This window comes from Schistocerca cancellata, chromosome 5, assembly GCF_023864275.1.
Source record: "Schistocerca cancellata isolate TAMUIC-IGC-003103 chromosome 5, iqSchCanc2.1, whole genome shotgun sequence".
In the NCBI taxonomy this organism is placed as follows: Eukaryota; Metazoa; Arthropoda; class Insecta; order Orthoptera; family Acrididae; genus Schistocerca; species Schistocerca cancellata.
In genome coordinates this window covers 36,600,652-36,618,142 of record NC_064630.1, presented here as the reverse complement: position 1 = coordinate 36,618,142, position 17,491 = coordinate 36,600,652, and the positions used below count along the sequence as shown (strand labels likewise).

At 41.8% G+C, this 17,491-nt stretch overlaps 1 protein-coding gene across 1 annotated transcript in view; it reads left to right on the top strand.

The window, feature by feature from the left end:
- Positions 1-1,433: 1,433 nt before the first annotated feature.
- LOC126188351 (uncharacterized) overlaps positions 1,434-17,491 on the top strand; it is a 260,603-nt gene continuing 244,545 nt past the window's right edge. Inside the window, exon 1 of the mRNA XM_049929950.1 lies at positions 1,434-1,677. Coding sequence (XP_049785907.1) covers positions 1,590-1,677 — 88 coding nt within the window. The 5' untranslated portion in view covers positions 1,434-1,589. The remainder of the gene's footprint in view (positions 1,678-17,491) is intronic.

Genomic DNA, 17,491 nt, shown 5'->3' with positions numbered 1-17,491 from the left:
ACAAGAAATTTGTGGTGCAACTAAAAAAAAGGGACTGATTGATAGGACACATTCTGAGACATCAAGAGATCACCAGTTTAGTATTGGGGAGGGGGGGAATGTGGGGATAAAAATCGTAGAGGGAGACCAAGAGATGAATACAGTAAACAGACTCAGAAGGATGTACGTTTCAGTAGTTATTCAGAGACGAAGAAGCTCTCACAGGATAGCGTAGCATGGAGAGCTGCATCAGCCTAGTCTTCGGACTGTACATGTTGTCAGTAGCACTCAACATGACTCGTGCATGTGATGTTATTTATATATATTTGATGATGCTTGTGCTGATTCTGCATTTAACATTTGACGATGCCACTATGGCTGCAGTACATTAGGACTTTGTTTTTATGAAACAGATCTGATGATGGTCATTATAGACCGAAACCGGTAATCTGTTAATAAAATGTTTGCGGCCATAGACGTAAAGTGAAGGAAACTTATCGCATATACGGGTCACTGTTTCATTCGCGACAATGTCGCAGCTTGTGAAAATATACCGGATGATCAAAAAGTTAGTATAAATTTGAAAACTGAATAAATCATGGAATAATGTAGATAGAGAGGTACAAATTGACACACATGCTTGGAATGACATGGGGTTTTATTAGAACCGAAAAAATTCAAACGTTCAATAAATGTCCGACAGATGGCGCTTCATCTGATCAGAATAGCAATAATTAGCATAACAAAGGTAAGACAAAGCAAAGATGATGTTCTTTACAGGAAATGCTCAATATGTCCACCATCATTCCTCAACAATAGCTGTAGTCGAGGATTAATGTTGTGAACAGCACTGTAAAGCATGTCCAGAGTTATGGTGAGGCATTGGTGTCGGATGTCGTGTTTCAGCATCCCTAGAGATGTCGGTCGATCACGATACACTTGCGACTTCAGGTAACCCCAAAGCCGATAATCGCACGGACTGAGGTCTGGGGACCTGGGAGGCCAAGCATGACGAAAGTGGCGGCTGAGCACACGATCATCACCAAACGACGCGCACAAGAGATGTTTCATGTGTCTAGCAATACGGGGTGGTTCTAATGAAACGCCATGTCATTCCAAGTGTGTGTGTCAATTTTTACCTCTCTATCTACATTATTCCATGGTTTATTAAGTTTTCAAATTTATACTAACTTTTTGATCACCCGGTATATCGTCACAAGAAACAGACAAAATGTACCATAGCAGAGGAATGCCTATTACCTACAGTTCAGTCGACAACTGTTCATGTAATGGCACAGAGCACTTTCTTGTAAAGAATTGTAAAGATATCGGAAAGCAACGGAAAGCGCCACCACGACGACAGTGCTTTCGTGACTACATCGGGCGTCCCGATTTAGAAGGCGGAGCAGCTGAGAGCGCGGCGAGTTTAGAAGGCGGCGGAGGCGAGGAGTCGGCACGCGCCCAGCTCGCAGTGTCCGGGGGGCCGAGCCTCGTGGCCGGACAGCGCGCAGCGCTTCGCTCGAACGCAAGACGCACGAAACTCCGTCAGCGGGGGATGGCGGGCGAGAGGCGCCGCCCACAGCCGTAGCCGTGAGGGAGGCGACGCCGCCATGGGCAACGCCCAGGTGAAGGCTTCCGCCAGCTTCGCCGGCAAGCAGCGCGGAAAGCTCTCCAAGAGCGTCCACTGGAGCCATGCAGGTACGCCGGTCCCGCGCTAAAGGTCCGCTATTCATAGCATCTAGGCTCTGCGCGAGGCGATTCGCCAACAGCTGCTCGCATTCTTTCCGCAATAGTCTCCCTCATTTTGAATCCAGAAAGATATGTGAAAGAGAGGTGTGAACTAGAGATCGATATCCGACTGACATGTAATATTAAGGATAGAACGAATTTGCCATTCACCTTGGTGGTTTTGATCAAGTGCCATATGAGACTTTGACTTTTCTTATGTAGCGAAGTGAGAAGGAGTGATCTGTTTTACTTGGTAAAAAAAAAAAACATTCAAGTTGGCATGAATATTTCCTTATTTTCAACAACCGGTTTCGACAGACTTTGCTGTCATCTTTAGGTATCCAAAATTTCTGTTTTCCATCGCACAAGCAGAGTTCGTTTTGTTTGCAGATTACACAAGTATTGCAATAAATAGTATGTCGAGTGTAGTTCTAGAAAGATCTGCTAATGATATTTTCATGGATATTAATAAATGGTTTAAAGCCAACTCACTGACATTAAACTTCGAAAAGACCCACTGTATGCAATTCAGAACCTGTAAGAGGTTTCCACCCAGGATATGCATAAAGTATGAAGTAAAAGCAGATAGAAGAGGTTGACAGTCTTAAATTCCTGGGATTACAGCTTGATGATAATTCAGTTGGGAGGAGCACACCACAGAACTGCAGAAACACCTTAACAAATCTGTATTTGCAATTCGAGTGTTAGCTGACATAGGCGACATAAAAATGAAAAAGCTTGCATACTTTGCCTACTTTCATTACATAATGTCATATGGCATAATATTTTGGGGTAACTCTTCAAGTCAAACAAAAGTTTTCAGAGTCCAAAAGCGTGTAATACGTATTATTTGTGGAGTAAATTCACGGACGTCCTGTAGAAACCTCTTCAAAGAACTGGGTATACTAACTACTGCCTCTCAGTATATCTACTCCTTAATGAAATTTGTCCTAAATAATATACCTCTTTTTCCAACAAACAGCTCATTTCATACATACAATACCAGGAACAAAAATGATCTGTACAAGGACTTAAAAGCACTTACTTTAGTTCAAAAAGGGGTCCATTACTCAGGAACACTCATCTTCAATAATTTGCCAGCAAACATAAAAAAAAATTAATTACAAATAAAGATCAGTTTAAAAGGAGCCTGAAAGACTTACTAGTGGCCAACTCCTTCTACTCCACTGACGAATTTTTTAATAGAAACAAATGATATATTGTATATATTTTGTATATATTCGTACTATTAGTATTGTTATTTCAGCTTAAAAAAATATTGACATGTTCCACACCCACGAGCATCTCCTCAGCACGGATCTATGGAACGAAAAACTAATCTAATCTATCTAATCTAAACGCTTTCTGACACAAAATTATGAAGACCTACAGATGATGGCAACGTCTGTCGGAACTGGTTGTTAAAAATTAAGAAATATCTATACGATCTTGGCTTTAGAAAGCTTTGTAACAATGAACATTTCTTCACATACCGAAAGAGAATCTGCAAAACGCGTGTGCGTAAGGTAACGGCTGTTTTCCTGTTCCTGTGTTACATAAATGTGACAAGTCAGGTATGAACATATACAACTCCATGTGCTCAGTAGTTCTGTACGGTTGAGCCAGTCCTTCAGCTTCTTTCTGGATACTTCCCAATGATCTGGACAATCATAATGACGTATGTTATCCGTCAGTAGCCTGCCCACGGTTATAACATGATCAGATATGACATATTGTGGCCATCTTAGAGACGTGACTTGTTAGATGTCTTGATTTCTTGAATAAAACTTCTACAGTTTTCTTGCCATTTCAGGTTCATGTGTAACTCTTAACAGATTACCTACACTGGCATCTTCAGAAGCAAGTCACCCACTGTCAGAAATGTACCTCACCGTTTTTAGTGTACATTAGCAAAATTCGTAATGATGATCCACAAACTGATGTACCATCTGAAAAGTCGTTCGACCTTAAGGTTCGAATCAATTGTCTACTCATCTGCAAGTAAATGCTGGTGGCCTAACGAATGATAGCCTATCTACAAATACATTATGTGTTCTACCTCATTCACGCCTGCCCTCTGTTATCTCTTTCACCTCCCACCAACACGACAGCTCAACCAAAGTAGGCGGAAAAGTACTCCATCTCCCTAATAGAAAGTTAATAGGGCTAACACCACTTCCTTTCATTGTCATTTACAAGACTCACGTCAAATCATGACCTCCTTCTATAGTGCCAACTTTGGAAAAAAAAATGGGATTGCAAAGTTCATATGAGCTTCATTCACGCAGCTTAGGCAAGGTATGCTTTTGAATTTGCGTGCATATTCCTTAGTCATCTGCCTTCTTTGAAATTATTTGACTACAATTACTGCCTATAAAATATTATGGAAATTTGTTGCGTAGTGACGAATCTCTAAGGAAGCTGTCGTCAGCTCGTGAGTCTTCTTTCGAATCTGCACAGCTTTCCCTCGTATTCGGGTTAACTGCCATTGTATAAAATACCAAATTGTTGAACTAAAGCGAAGTGCCTTTCTCCCTCTCTCTCTCTCTCTTTCTCTCTCTCTCTGTATGTGTGTGTGTGTGTGTGTGTGTGTGTGACAGACAGAGAGAGAACGAGTGAGTAGGAGTCGACATAACCAAGGAGGAAAAAGAAAGCCTGTTGCAAGAAGAGGGGTGTAATAACATAGATTTCGTCTCACTCTCGTTTAAACCATGATTATATAAAGACTGTTAGTGAAGTTAACGATTTTTCACGTCAAGACTACTAAACTGTAACGCAGAAGGACGCGAGGATTGAGAAAATGACCTGCTGCCACTGTTACGCGCTTCTTGGCAAAGCCCTCCGCGAATGCGGCCCGCTCAATTTATTTTTAACATGAGTTATGCTAAGCACGCTTACCAAAATTCTCTCAGCTACTTGTTCAATAATCTGCATCGCGCGTTTCGAATATTAAGAAATTTTGGACAGAAGCAGTGATGAAAATTAACGTTTACCCACTTGTTGATGAGACAATGAACGTAATAAGGCCATACAAGAATTAAAACCAAATGTTGAAGCTGTGCCTTCACAATCTTAAAACCACGGTATGTTGCCACAACTCGACTTGCGCTCAACGGAAAAGAATACTAGTGTTGCCGAGAACAAGGTGTCGTCTTAAAGCTCAATAGGGACCCACGGCAGTTTCGAAGAGTGATTTGGAAGTGACTTGTCTTCTATCTTTAACATGAGTTACCGATGAATGAAGGAAAGAAACTCCATGGTAACCAAAACTATCAATTGCGCTATCCATATACAGTCTCTAAATGCCACATTTCGAAGACATTTGATAGTCGTACCTCACAGACGCTATGCGGGATATGAAGCCAGGTTACGGCTGGATAGAGGACTTCTTCACTGACAGAAAGCAGTGTAGTATTCTGAATATCAAGTCATTCAGAGAAAAATAAATAATTTCGGGTATATGTCAGCGAGATTTACAAGTCATAGTTGCGTATGTTACGTAATGATGATTTAGTGTACAGTCTTAATAACCATCTAAGACCTCTCATTGATGACGTAAAACTTTGACAATGTGTTACATGATAGTAAATATAGTAACATACCGTCACATCTCCAGAAAAAAATCAGCCTCTTGCGAATATCGATCAGTACGTCTAAATTTGAGAAATGTAAAGGCGAACGAGTCGCAAGACGTTAAGTAGTATTAGCCATTGTTTATAAGGATTGTTGAGTCACATGTCACAACTGGAGTCAGTATAAATATGTCCGTGGAATGATGTTCAACTGTGTAACATTCTCATCAGGTTGTATTGTCGCAGAACGTTTAGTGTACTCAAAGGCGATACTGGCAGGGACCATACAATTGTCTGCCTCGCGGTAGAACCTAGTATACGAGGTGAGATTCAGTTTTCGCCAAGTTACAGCGAATAATATGGTGAATTTCCTGACGTCCACAAGTAATTTTTATCGTTTGTAGTCGTCGAATTACGACATGGAGTTTTTTTTTCTAATGGAACTATGTATTTTTATCAGTAGCATTTGAAAGAATCTTCCAAGAGAACTTCAGCGACGTAACATGTATGACACTTGATCAAATATTGTCAAACCACTGTCCCGCCTTCAGGAGAAGATATTCCACGAAGTCGACCCTGTTGTACCAAAAGCAAGCAAGCGTGGTACCCAGGTACAGTTCGTGTGTTTATTATGACGTCTGCCATACCAAGTGCTCATATTATTAACCTTCAGCACTGCTAAATGCCATAAAGTGATTCTTGAGAAACAATACCGCACGTTGAATTTGATCTGGAGTTAACGGCAGTACAGACCAGTGTTATAAGGCATTTCATGCCTTCGGGAATCGCCGGTGTTTCCTAATAGACCTCTTGTTTTTATTTCCGCCACAGGAAAAAGTATAGAAGTGTTCAGTTTAGTGAGTGTGCAGACCATTTTGCGTATCCCTAACGACCGTTCCAATGTTCTCCAAATGTTCTCTTAAGAGGATCTGTCATTACAAGTGCGAAACGGAAGGGTCATCCGTCATGTTGATGCCTCACTAATTGCTTTATATCCATTGGGATGTCTTCCAATAACTGCGGCAGCAGCATATCTTACGAACTCGAGACACTTGAGTGTATATTTATATTCCCATGAATAAAACAGGCACCAATGATGCGGATCTTGAAAAATACACACCAAACGTTGATAGAACAAGAGCGTTGTTTTTATCCACTTCTTTGTATCAAAGTGGATATGCAAGTGACAATTAGTGCATATTGAGAAGACTGACTTGTCCATGGTCTGTAAACGATGCTTCTTCATTAAACAAAATTTCGCATAGATATGCTGCACCACTTAGCACCTTTCGTAGATGACATTCGGAGAACTGTAACCGAATGAAAAATGTTCAAATGTGTGTGAAATCTTATGGGACTTTACTGCTAAGGTCATCAGTCCCTAAGCTTACACACTACTTAACCTAAAGTATCCTAAGGACAAACACACACACCCAGGCCCGAGGGAGGACTCGAACCTCCGCCGCCACCAGCCGCACAGTCCATGACTGCAGCGCCAAAGACCGCTCGGCTAATCCCGCGTGGCAACTGTAACCAATGGTGGAAGTCATTGTCACGAAGCTGTGGATGTGGCGAAACATGAAGAGAATGAAATGTGATGGAATATACTGCTCACACTTCGAGATGCCTCTTAGTGTCATTTACAATGTGTGTTCCTGCGGGTAAAATGTTAGTTTCTTTTCTTTCATCAGTTGCACTTTTTTTCCCTGGCGTATTTTATCCTCCACACTATCAGTTTCCAGAACTTTTTTATAATTCGTGCGTAGACAGATCGTGCTTAGCGCGACCTGGAGACTTGTCAGCATACAACCGCACCACTGCAACATTCGCTATAAACTAGACTTGGCCACTGTTTCTATGTTTCGATACAGTGTATCGATACGTGGAACTGTTTCAGTGTTTCGGAACGGCTGTGGTTAACTGTTTCGAAACAGTGGTGTTTCATTCCGCCCCTGTCTCGGATAACCGGGCCAGATTCGATCTCGAGCCAGACACAGAAACTGTATCGTTGTTTCAAAATAAGGCTGTTTCAGTCCACCTGTGCTTGGAACGGACTAATTGTATCGAAACAGTGATGTTTCATTCCGCTCTGTGTCGGACGAGATTCGGGCCGACACAGGTACTGAAACACAACATACCACTTCATGAAACACTTTCAAGAGTGTCGAAATCTTTTTGACAAGCAATAGCATGAAGCTTAAGATATCCGAAAATAAAGCTTCGTTTCTAGCTGACTGTCCTATCCCGAAATGGCGTAACATCTACTTTATAAACACTAACCAGACAATAAAACAACGCATACTATTCACATTCAAAATAATAAATATGTGAAAATCATTCAGTTAAATTACACTTTTTTTATAACATACACTTCTCTGTTCATGTACAGTAATCATATTAAGAAAGTCAAGTAAGCCTACAACATTGTGAATAAAAAAAGGCGTAGAGTGACAGTTATTAGACATATATACAAATTTGATGTAGGTATAATTGCAAGCAATCTGTTTGACATATCACTGATAGTGTAATGGTGAAGGGGAAGGGCTGGGAAGCATGGTGAATTTATAGTAACGGTTCGAAACACCTTGAAAGACAAAAATTTTTTCTGTTATATTTTGTTATTTATTCGAATTATTTGGCATTATTTGTGAGGCTATAGTCACTGTGGCTATTATCCACAATGATTCCCTTTGTGTGCATGGAAATTATCAGGATGGGTATATTACCCATACTAACGGAATGTGGGAATCCCAGTAGCATATCCGTTGTTTCTGCAGTTTGCTCCCATCTCCAGTTCCGTTCGTGGCGGTTCTTCTGTCTTCAGCTATGGCTGTCCTCAGCCAATTGAAAAGTATGAAAGTCACACAACACAAAAGCAGCACATTTGCTGCATGAAATACGAAACTGCCAAGACGCCTAAGTGATAATTTCATACTTTCTGCGAACCTCATTCGTGTTTATATGGGCATACTTATACAGTAGACATTCAAGATGATAAAATGTGTAGGTTTATTAAATTACAAAACACAAACTGTTTCACTGTTTCGAAACAGCGTATCGAAACATTGCATTGTACTGTTTCATTTGCTTCGAAACAGTTACGTGTTTCAGTTTGCCCATCTCTACTATAAACCATATTCACATTTTCAATTGTTGTATACAGTGTCAATGTCTCAATGGCTTTACGTGCAAGTTATCTGATTGCTGCAACAGCAGAAAAGAGGTTGATACGCTCCAGGGGTGCACATAAGCACAAGATCCACACCTGAGTTACGTGTTTGCTTACATCTGGCATAATAGTACAGGAGTTGTGGAACCTCTTCTGACGGCGGGACGGTGGTTTGCTGCACTGTACACTGTTCTCTTGATAAAATTCGGTCAAGTGTCATTCATGTTATGTCGCTAAAGTTCTCTGGGACGCTTCTAAATGCCACAGAGGAAACCGTTAAGTTCCCTTAGAGAGAGAGAGAGCATCGGTCTCGTAATTCGGCGACTATAAGCGATAAAAATTACTTGCGAACGTCAGGAAATTCGCTATAGTGTCTACTATAGCTTGGCAAAAACCGCACCTCTATATATAAATTCAATCTGGATGTATCTGAGATGGCCTGCCACAGCTGTCTCACTCTGTATATTATGTACTTTTTAATATCAACTGATCAACGTTCGGGAGAATGCTTCTGCTGCACTGCGAGATCCATCTCCAAAAATCTTTTTTCAGCACAGAATTTACAAATACTGTATTACACAACTCCCTACATACTGTATGGAACTTAAATATAACATTATATAGTAAGAGTAACATACAGTCATCCTTTATGCCGTCAGACAGGAAACGCGTTAACGATAGAATGAAAAGTAGGTTTTTCCGGAAGCTCAAAGCAAATGTAAAAACTAGCAGAAACATCAGGTAGCGTCGAAATGGGTCACAGAACATATTTAAATAATAATTCTTAAGTGACGTTACTAACATAATTTCAGTTTCTAGGACTGGAGGGAAAGTGGCTGTCACTGATCGTGTGGAGAGCGTCGTAAATGATAACTGCTTGTAACCTTTGTGCAGTGTATATCGAAGCGTATTTAAGCAGTTTGCATCTGTTGACATAACCTGAGAGGCAGAAGAGACACTAGTTTAGCTTATGCTACCATGTGACAAGTATGTTGTTTTAGGCAGAGCATCTGGATACTTGGAATTGTTCTTTTGTGAGAACTGTGTATAACCAGTGCGTTATGTTGTTTCAAGAAACCCATCAGCTTCTTTGCACGCAATAAACACAACAAATAAGTAATTCTAGTGGTTAAAGAGGTATTCTGACAACTCTTTCTCCAAGTAGCATCTGCCACTGGTCTAGGAAAGAGAGTAACTTGTCTGATAACAAATATTTCTCGTCGTCAACCGCTGCTTTACGAAGAATCCTCGTCGTTAACAGTGGCAGAAATTTGAGTAATTTTTGGATCTTCTGACATTTTCGAGCAACCGAAGTTTCACAGTCTGGCTCATCGGAAAAAATAATTGATACCGTACTGTGTTTTTGACACCACAGAGTCATAGTTCTGAATGCTGGTAAAATTTTTCGGGGGTTTGACATGTGGAAGGCAGGTTATGAGAGAACAGTGGACGCATTTTTTCTAGGACAATGAATTATTTGTAATCCTAGTTGCAAAAACTGCAAGATCATTATATTTAGTGCAGTTGGCATTTGTTCCTTTATTTTTCTAATTATTATGTATTATCAGCAGATTACTATTGTCTTACAGACATAACTATTATTTACAATCATATAATAGTGTGCAAATTTACAGCCCGATATTTCTACTTTAATGTGATTCCCCAAATAAATCCACTTAAATCCACTTCCGGTTCATATTTTGCAGATACCCAGTTTTCTGAATGATTTTGGAGAGCTGTGTTAACGTGGGCAGCGCACGTATACTTTATGAGTGTTCATAATTGTCTTACATCAATACGCCATTGTCACTGTTTAATTTTCGCTTCTTCTAGAGATACTTACTAATCTCCGGATGGTTTAAATGTATGTTGATAATGGGCTAACTTAATCCATCGACAACAGTATGTGTCAGTACGCTTGTGAAGTCTGTTATCGTATCATCATCATCATCAGTTATCTGCTATATTAGCAGGTCCTTGGCCTCTCCATTTTCTGCGATCCATTGCTTCCTACTTAAGGCTGCTGTATATTGTACCGTCCATCATGTCGTCCAGTATCTGGAATCTCTTCCTTCCTCTTCTTCCTGTTATCGTATGCCTCAGTATAACTGCAGCTACATTTCGACACGCCTTTTGTTGATCATTGAAATACAACTGTTTATCCTTGAAAATCAATTTGTATATCACTGTTAATATCCTTTTTATCACTGCCAGCTAATACAAAACGAACAATTAAAGAAAGTGACGGTAGAGCTCCTCGCTGTAAAAGGAAGAGCTCAGAGGAATACACTGACAGTGATTAAAGAAGAAAAAAAGAATAGAATTTTACAACCTTTGACAAAGAGATCATCAGAGCTGCAGCTCGGGTAGAACGCTTTCATCTTTGAGCATTCGCACACGTCGAGGTCTGAGAAAAGACGCTAAGAATTGTGATGACAACGACGCAGTTCACTTCCAAAATGTTCATTCATTGTAATGTAAATAGAAGGGGTCAGATTGTGAAGCACTAAGAGGACTAGTTTTAGACTAAAGAAATGCTTTGAACACAAACATTAGCCCATTAAAATAATGACGATCAATGGAAGATAGATAGTTCTACAGATTTCTCATTTATTTCAGCTGAGGAGTTAGCTTTGATTGGTCAAGTCCGTTGGAGATCATTCTTCCTGTTATGATAATACGTTGTTCAAATTCCAAAACGTAGATATTTCACCAGTCAGCACAAGAGTTCATTGTTGAGGTGAGAAAAGCCGGCGTTATGTACTATGTGTCCGTAGTCCGTAGTTTTTCGCGGAGTGAAGAGCGAAAGCTGAAAGCGGCGCCTTATCCGCGCCTTGAAACACAAACAGCGCGCGCCCACCTATTTCTGGCGAGCGGAGACACATCGGTTCCCATTGTTCGCGTCATGGCTACGCGCCAGAGCTCCCGCAACAATGGAAGGCTCGCCACCGCCGTCTGGACTCGAAAGGCCGCACAAGCCGCGAAAGGAGCCATAGCTAATTAGCCGTTGCCGACAGGTCGCGGAACGCTACGATCGATGTGCGCAAACATGCTACTGACAGGCGGTTGTACGAGGTGATTTATGTCGAAGGAGTGACATTAAAAGGAAGTTACTGTAAATCAAAACAACATTACCGGAATGAATTCTCACTCTGCATCGGAGTGTGCAGTAATTTGGAATTTCCTGGCAGATTCGTGGGATCATTGCATTTCGGCAAAATGAGTAGAAACAGTACCCCAGGCAGTGGTTAAGCCACTTTCTCCCCGAGTGCCGGCCGCGGTGGTCTAGCGGTTCTAGGCGCTCAGTCCGGAACCGCATGACTGCTACGGTCGCAGGTTCGAATCCTGCCTCGGGCATGGATGTGTGTGATGTCCTTAGGTTAGTTAGGTTTAAGTAGTTCTAAGTTCTAGGGGACTGATGACCGCAGTTGTTAAGTCCCATAGTGCTCAGAGCCATCTTCCCGAGTGCTAGCCCCGTGTGGTATGCAGGAGAACTTCTGTGAAGTTTGAAAGTTAGGAGAAGAGGTACTGGCGGCAATGTAGCTGCGTGGGAGGGATCGTGCTTGGGTAGCTCAGTAAGTAGACCTGCCCGCGAAAGGCGAAGCTACCTGTTTCGAGTCCCGGTGCGGAAAAAAGTTTTAATCACCCAGGACGTTTCAAGACACACAAAAAATTTTATCTTAACACCCTTGAGACCCACACATTTTTCCTTGCCCTGTAACTTCTGAAACTTTTAACACATGCACAAAAGAAGCACTGCGAAACACACGTGACAAAATGTTGCCCTGTAAGTCTCCGTAAGCAGGTGCTGAAGATCGTAATGTTGATCGCTAAAAATACTGAAGATCGTAATGTTGATCGCTAAAAATACTTATCATTGGCATCTGCAGTAAAATTCTACCGCACGCACTCTGTATTTTCGTTACCATTGCAAGACATGCACTAAAAGTTTCATTTTCGATAACTGGCTGTTACGAACTGTCAACGGCGTCAGAACAATACGCAGACCTGGATAAAAAGTGATGGCTCACCTATACAGAGTGTTACAAAAAGGTACGGCCAAACTTTCAGGAAACAAAACATGTTATGTGGACATGTGCCCGGAAACGCTTACTGTCCATGTTAGAGCTCATTTTATTACTTCTCTTCAAATCACATTAATCATGGAATGGAAACACACAGCAACAGAACGTACCAGCGTGACTTCAAACATTTTGTTACAGGAAATGTTCAAAATGTCCTCCGTTAGCGAGGATACGTGCATCCACCCTCCGTCGCATGGAATCCCTGATGCGCTGATGCAGCCCTGGAGAATGGCGTATTGTATCACAACCGTCCACAATACGAACACGAAGAGCCTCTACATTTGGTACCGAGATTGCGTAGACAAGAGCTTTCAAATGCCCCCATAAATGAAAGTCAAGAGGGTTGAGGTCAGGAGAGCGCGGAGGCCATGGAAATGGTCCGCATCTACCAATCCATCGGTCACCGAATCCGTTGTTGAGAAGCGTACGACCACTTCGACTGAAATGTGCACGAGCTGCACCGTGCATGAACCACATGTTGTGTCGTACTTATAAAGGCACATGTTGTAGCAGCACAGGTAGAATATCCCGTATGGAACCATGATTACGTGCTCCATTGAGCGTAGGTGGACGAAACTAAAATGAGCTCTAACATGTCCACATAACAGCTTTCCTTGATATGTGTGTGAGGAATGTTTCCTGAAAGTCTGGCCGTACCTTTTTGTAACACCCTGTACAAACAATCAAGTAATCTCGACTACCTAAATCCTTGTCCAACTATCAAACTTTTTCGGATGATTCTATGTTTGTTTGGACTTACTCATTCAAATCTGTTGAAAACACACTTCTTCTACAGGGTGTTTCAAAAATGACCGGTATATTTGAAACGGCAATAAAAACTAAACGAGCAGCGATAGAAATACAACGCTTGTTGCAATATGCTTGGGACAACAGTATATTTTCAGGCGGACAAACTTTCGAAATTACAGTAGTTACAATTTTCAACAACAGATGGCGCTGCAAGTGATGTGAACGATATAGAAGACAACGCAGTCTGTGTGTGCGCCATTCTGTACGTCGTCTTTCTGCTGTAAGCGTGTGCTGTTCACAACATGCAAGTGTGCTGTAGACAACATGGTTTATTCCTTAGAACAGAGGATTTTTCTGGTGTTGGAATTCCACCGCCTAGAACACAGTGTTGTTGCAACAAGACGAAGTTTTCAACGGAGGTTTAATGTAACCAAAGGACCGAAAAGCGATACAATAAAGAATCTGTTTGAAAAATTTCAACGGACTGGGAACGTGACGGATGAACGTGCTGGAAAGGTAGGGCGACCGCGTACGGCAACGCGCAGCTACTGCAGCAGGTGATCCCACAGCGGCCTCGGGTTTCCGTTCGCCGTGTTGCAGCTGCGGTCCAAATGACGCCAACGTCCACGTATCGTCTCATGCGCCAGAGTTTACACCTCTATCCATACAAAATTCAAACGCGGCAACCCCTCAGCGCCGCTACCATTGCTGCACGAGAGACATTCGCTAACGATATAGTGCACAGGATTGATGACGGCGACATGCATGTGGGCAGCATTTGGTTTACTGACGAAGCTTATTTTTACCTGGACGGCTTCGTCAATAAACAGAACTGGCGCATATGGGGAACCGAAAAGCCCCATGTTGCAGTCCCATCGTCCCTGCATCCTCAAAAAGTACTGGTCTGGGCCGCCATTTCTTCCAAAGGAATCATTGGCCCATTTTTTAGATCCGAAACGATTACTGCATCACGCTATCTGGACATTCTTCGTGAATTTGTGGCGGTACAAACTGCCTTAGACGACACTGCGAACACCTCGTGGTTTATGCAAGATGGTGCCCGGCCACATCGCACGGCCGACGTCTTTAATTTCCTGAATGAATATTTCGATGATCGTGTGATTGCTTTGGGCTATCCGAAACATACAGGAGGCGGCGTGGATTGGCCTCCCTATTCGCCAGACATGAACCCCTGTGACTTCTTTCTGTGGGGACACTTGAAAGACCAGGTGTACCGCCAGAATCCAGAAACAATTGAACAGCTGAAGCAGTACATCTCATCTGCATGTGAAGCCATTCCGCCAGACACGTTGTCAAAGGTTTCGGGTAATTTCATTCAGAGACTACGCCATATTATTGCTACGCATGGTGGATATGTGGAAAATATCGTACTATAGAGTTTCCCAGACCGCAGCGCCATCTGTTGTTGAAAATTGTAACTACTGTAATTTCGAAAGTTTGTCTGCCTGAAAATGTACTGTTGTCCCAAGCATATTGCAACAAACGGTGTATTTCTATCGCTGCTCGTTTAGTTTTTATTGCCGTTTCAAATATACCGGTCATTTTTGAAACACCCTGTATTTCTGTTGATTGCATTTATCTTTGAGCATTTGGTGAATTGTTTTATTGCAGTTACAAAGTTATGAATATTTCATTTCTCCAAAAACCAGCTGGAAACGAAGAACACTACAGGTGAAACTTCCTAACAGATTAAAACTGTGTGCCAGGAAGTTTCATATCAGCACACACTCCGCTGCAGAGCGAAAATTTCATTCTGGAAATGCTAAAGGTGTTCCACTACAAAAAGAATTATTTATCCACTTCTCGTTAGCACGAAACGTGTTACGAGCAACTGTCTCCTTCTTTGGCCCACCTCGTTTTATTGTATCAGATGACAATATCAAAATAATTTTTTGCAGTTTATTAACATACTTTGTTACCTCCCGTAGTACCCCTCATATCGTTCTCCTATTGGCTCTTATTCGCTACTATTCCCCTGCAGCCAGGGCCAATAAATAGTTGTGTAACATATCGTTAACAAACTTTGGCTTTCCCGTGGCCGCTTGGAAGCTAATAATTATGAGCAAATTAGTCAGGTGCAAGCAAATCCTCACAACTGATGAAGGACGTTTCGTTTAACAATTCAGGGAACATGTTGTTCCCAAGCATTCTGGCGTATCGATATCCCCTAAGTTGAAAGAAGTTTGGGTATTTCCTTGCTAACTCATCATTCCTCGCTTCTCACACATCACTTTGTTAGAGCATTTGCTATTCACATCCCTTGTCTCTTCTGCCTCTTTGTTCTATACAGGATGGTATTTATCTATGAACATATTTAGAGAAACAGCTCAACATTTTCGCACTTGTATACTGAAAACTACTGGGATCAGTAGATTTCGGATGACCGAGTCCACAGCACTTGATCGGTCCTACATTTTTTCGCAGCCAGTGACCCAGAATCATAGGATGGCGTTGTCAGCTCCTGGAAAGCGGTACGAGATGCTCCACGAAGATGAGTCACACTCTATTTATACACCCACGTGCTCTGTAGTGCTCTAGAATGTAACGTGGGGAATGCTAGGCCTCTGACAGCTGTTCGAGCAGGAAGTCGACGAATAGTACGAGAATTAGAAGTCCAGCATTACTTCAAATAAAAAAATATAATGGTGCTTGTCTTTGTCCAAACTAATGCATTCTAATGTTCGTAGACGGGAAAAAGATTAGCAAACGTCAGCTAAATCTCCAGATAACGTTAATCTGCTTTGATAGTAAAGCGACAAGTACACACGGGGTGTGCATTTTGCAGAATGTACATGATTTTGTGTGGTAACAGGCACATATTCACAAATTAATTTTAGTATGGAATTGTTTTAGAGCTGCTTGTCTTTGCTACATTCACAGCAGACAAATTTCTGGACCACTGGTGGGAGTGAAACGCATGTCTTTGACATTTCTGAGGATGACCACACAGTCATAACGATATGTTGGTACTCGATAAATCTGATTACCATTGTTGATCAGTTTTCCTTTATTTGAGCAATCTATCAGGAGGTTGACTAACAACAAGTACAATATACACAGACGTATTTTAAACTGTACGAATCTATAGTTTCATGGTGATACGATTTAATAAATCTTTTATGGATGCCACCCACATGGTTTCGAAGACCCAGGCAAATATTCCCTGGTCATCTGCCGTTGTTTGGCTACTGACACGCTCCTAAGAGAGCACACTGTACATTAACGCCAACAGAAACTATTCTAAAACATCTGCCATAGCTGAAAACGCTTCAGAAATTGAACACTCGGATAACTAGCTTATGTTAGCATACTAAAAACATAATTAGAACAGTAAAAGAACGGCTGAATGGAAGGCATTTTGGCGTATATTTTACAGAGTGTTTCAAAGTCTTTTCATAATCGTCTATCGTTGGTAGAACACGTCGTGGGATACAAGATGTTGGCTGTCGCTTCTCGGCGATACCAGCCGTCCTTTGATATTAATTATGCCTCTGAGAGGTGGCAGGGCGTAGGCGCTCTTTAGCGTGCGTGTACCCTGTGTGTTGCTCTGTATGAAAGGGGGTAACCCATCACAATTAAAGTTCCTGATGTACTTCTAAAATTTCTGTCTCCGATTGTCAAAGACACTCACTGTTAAGATTTTCTTGTTGAAAATAATTGTCAGTATACTGTAGTAGCTAGTATGCAGGCCACCTGGTTAGTAGATCCTCCTAGTTCGGTGAAATCTCGCATTTTAGGGCCGATGAATAGTGAAGCGTCACTGGAAAGCGGCAGTTGACATTCTGCCTCTAACAAAAGATGTTCCCTCTGGACGTTTGACGTAAAGGCTTTGAAACATCCTATACAGGTACCACACACACACACACACACACACACACACACACACACACACACACTCTCAGACATCCTCAAGGACAAGACCATTTTATTGACAAGTGATACGACAGATGGTTCATCAAATCAATGTAGGAGTGTATGACAGCAAATTGAGACCAGATGAAACACACAAGGCACAGTACACAGTGTAACCCCTTAGGCAGCAAATCAGGCGTGTATTCCCGCCTGCAAATCATCTAAAAAGTGCCGAATGGCATCCTGCGATAGACTGTCCCAAGCATCTCGCGCCTTTTGTTGCAATTCAGTGACGATTCTGGCAGCTCTGCGGAACGAGTGACTTGGCGCTTCAT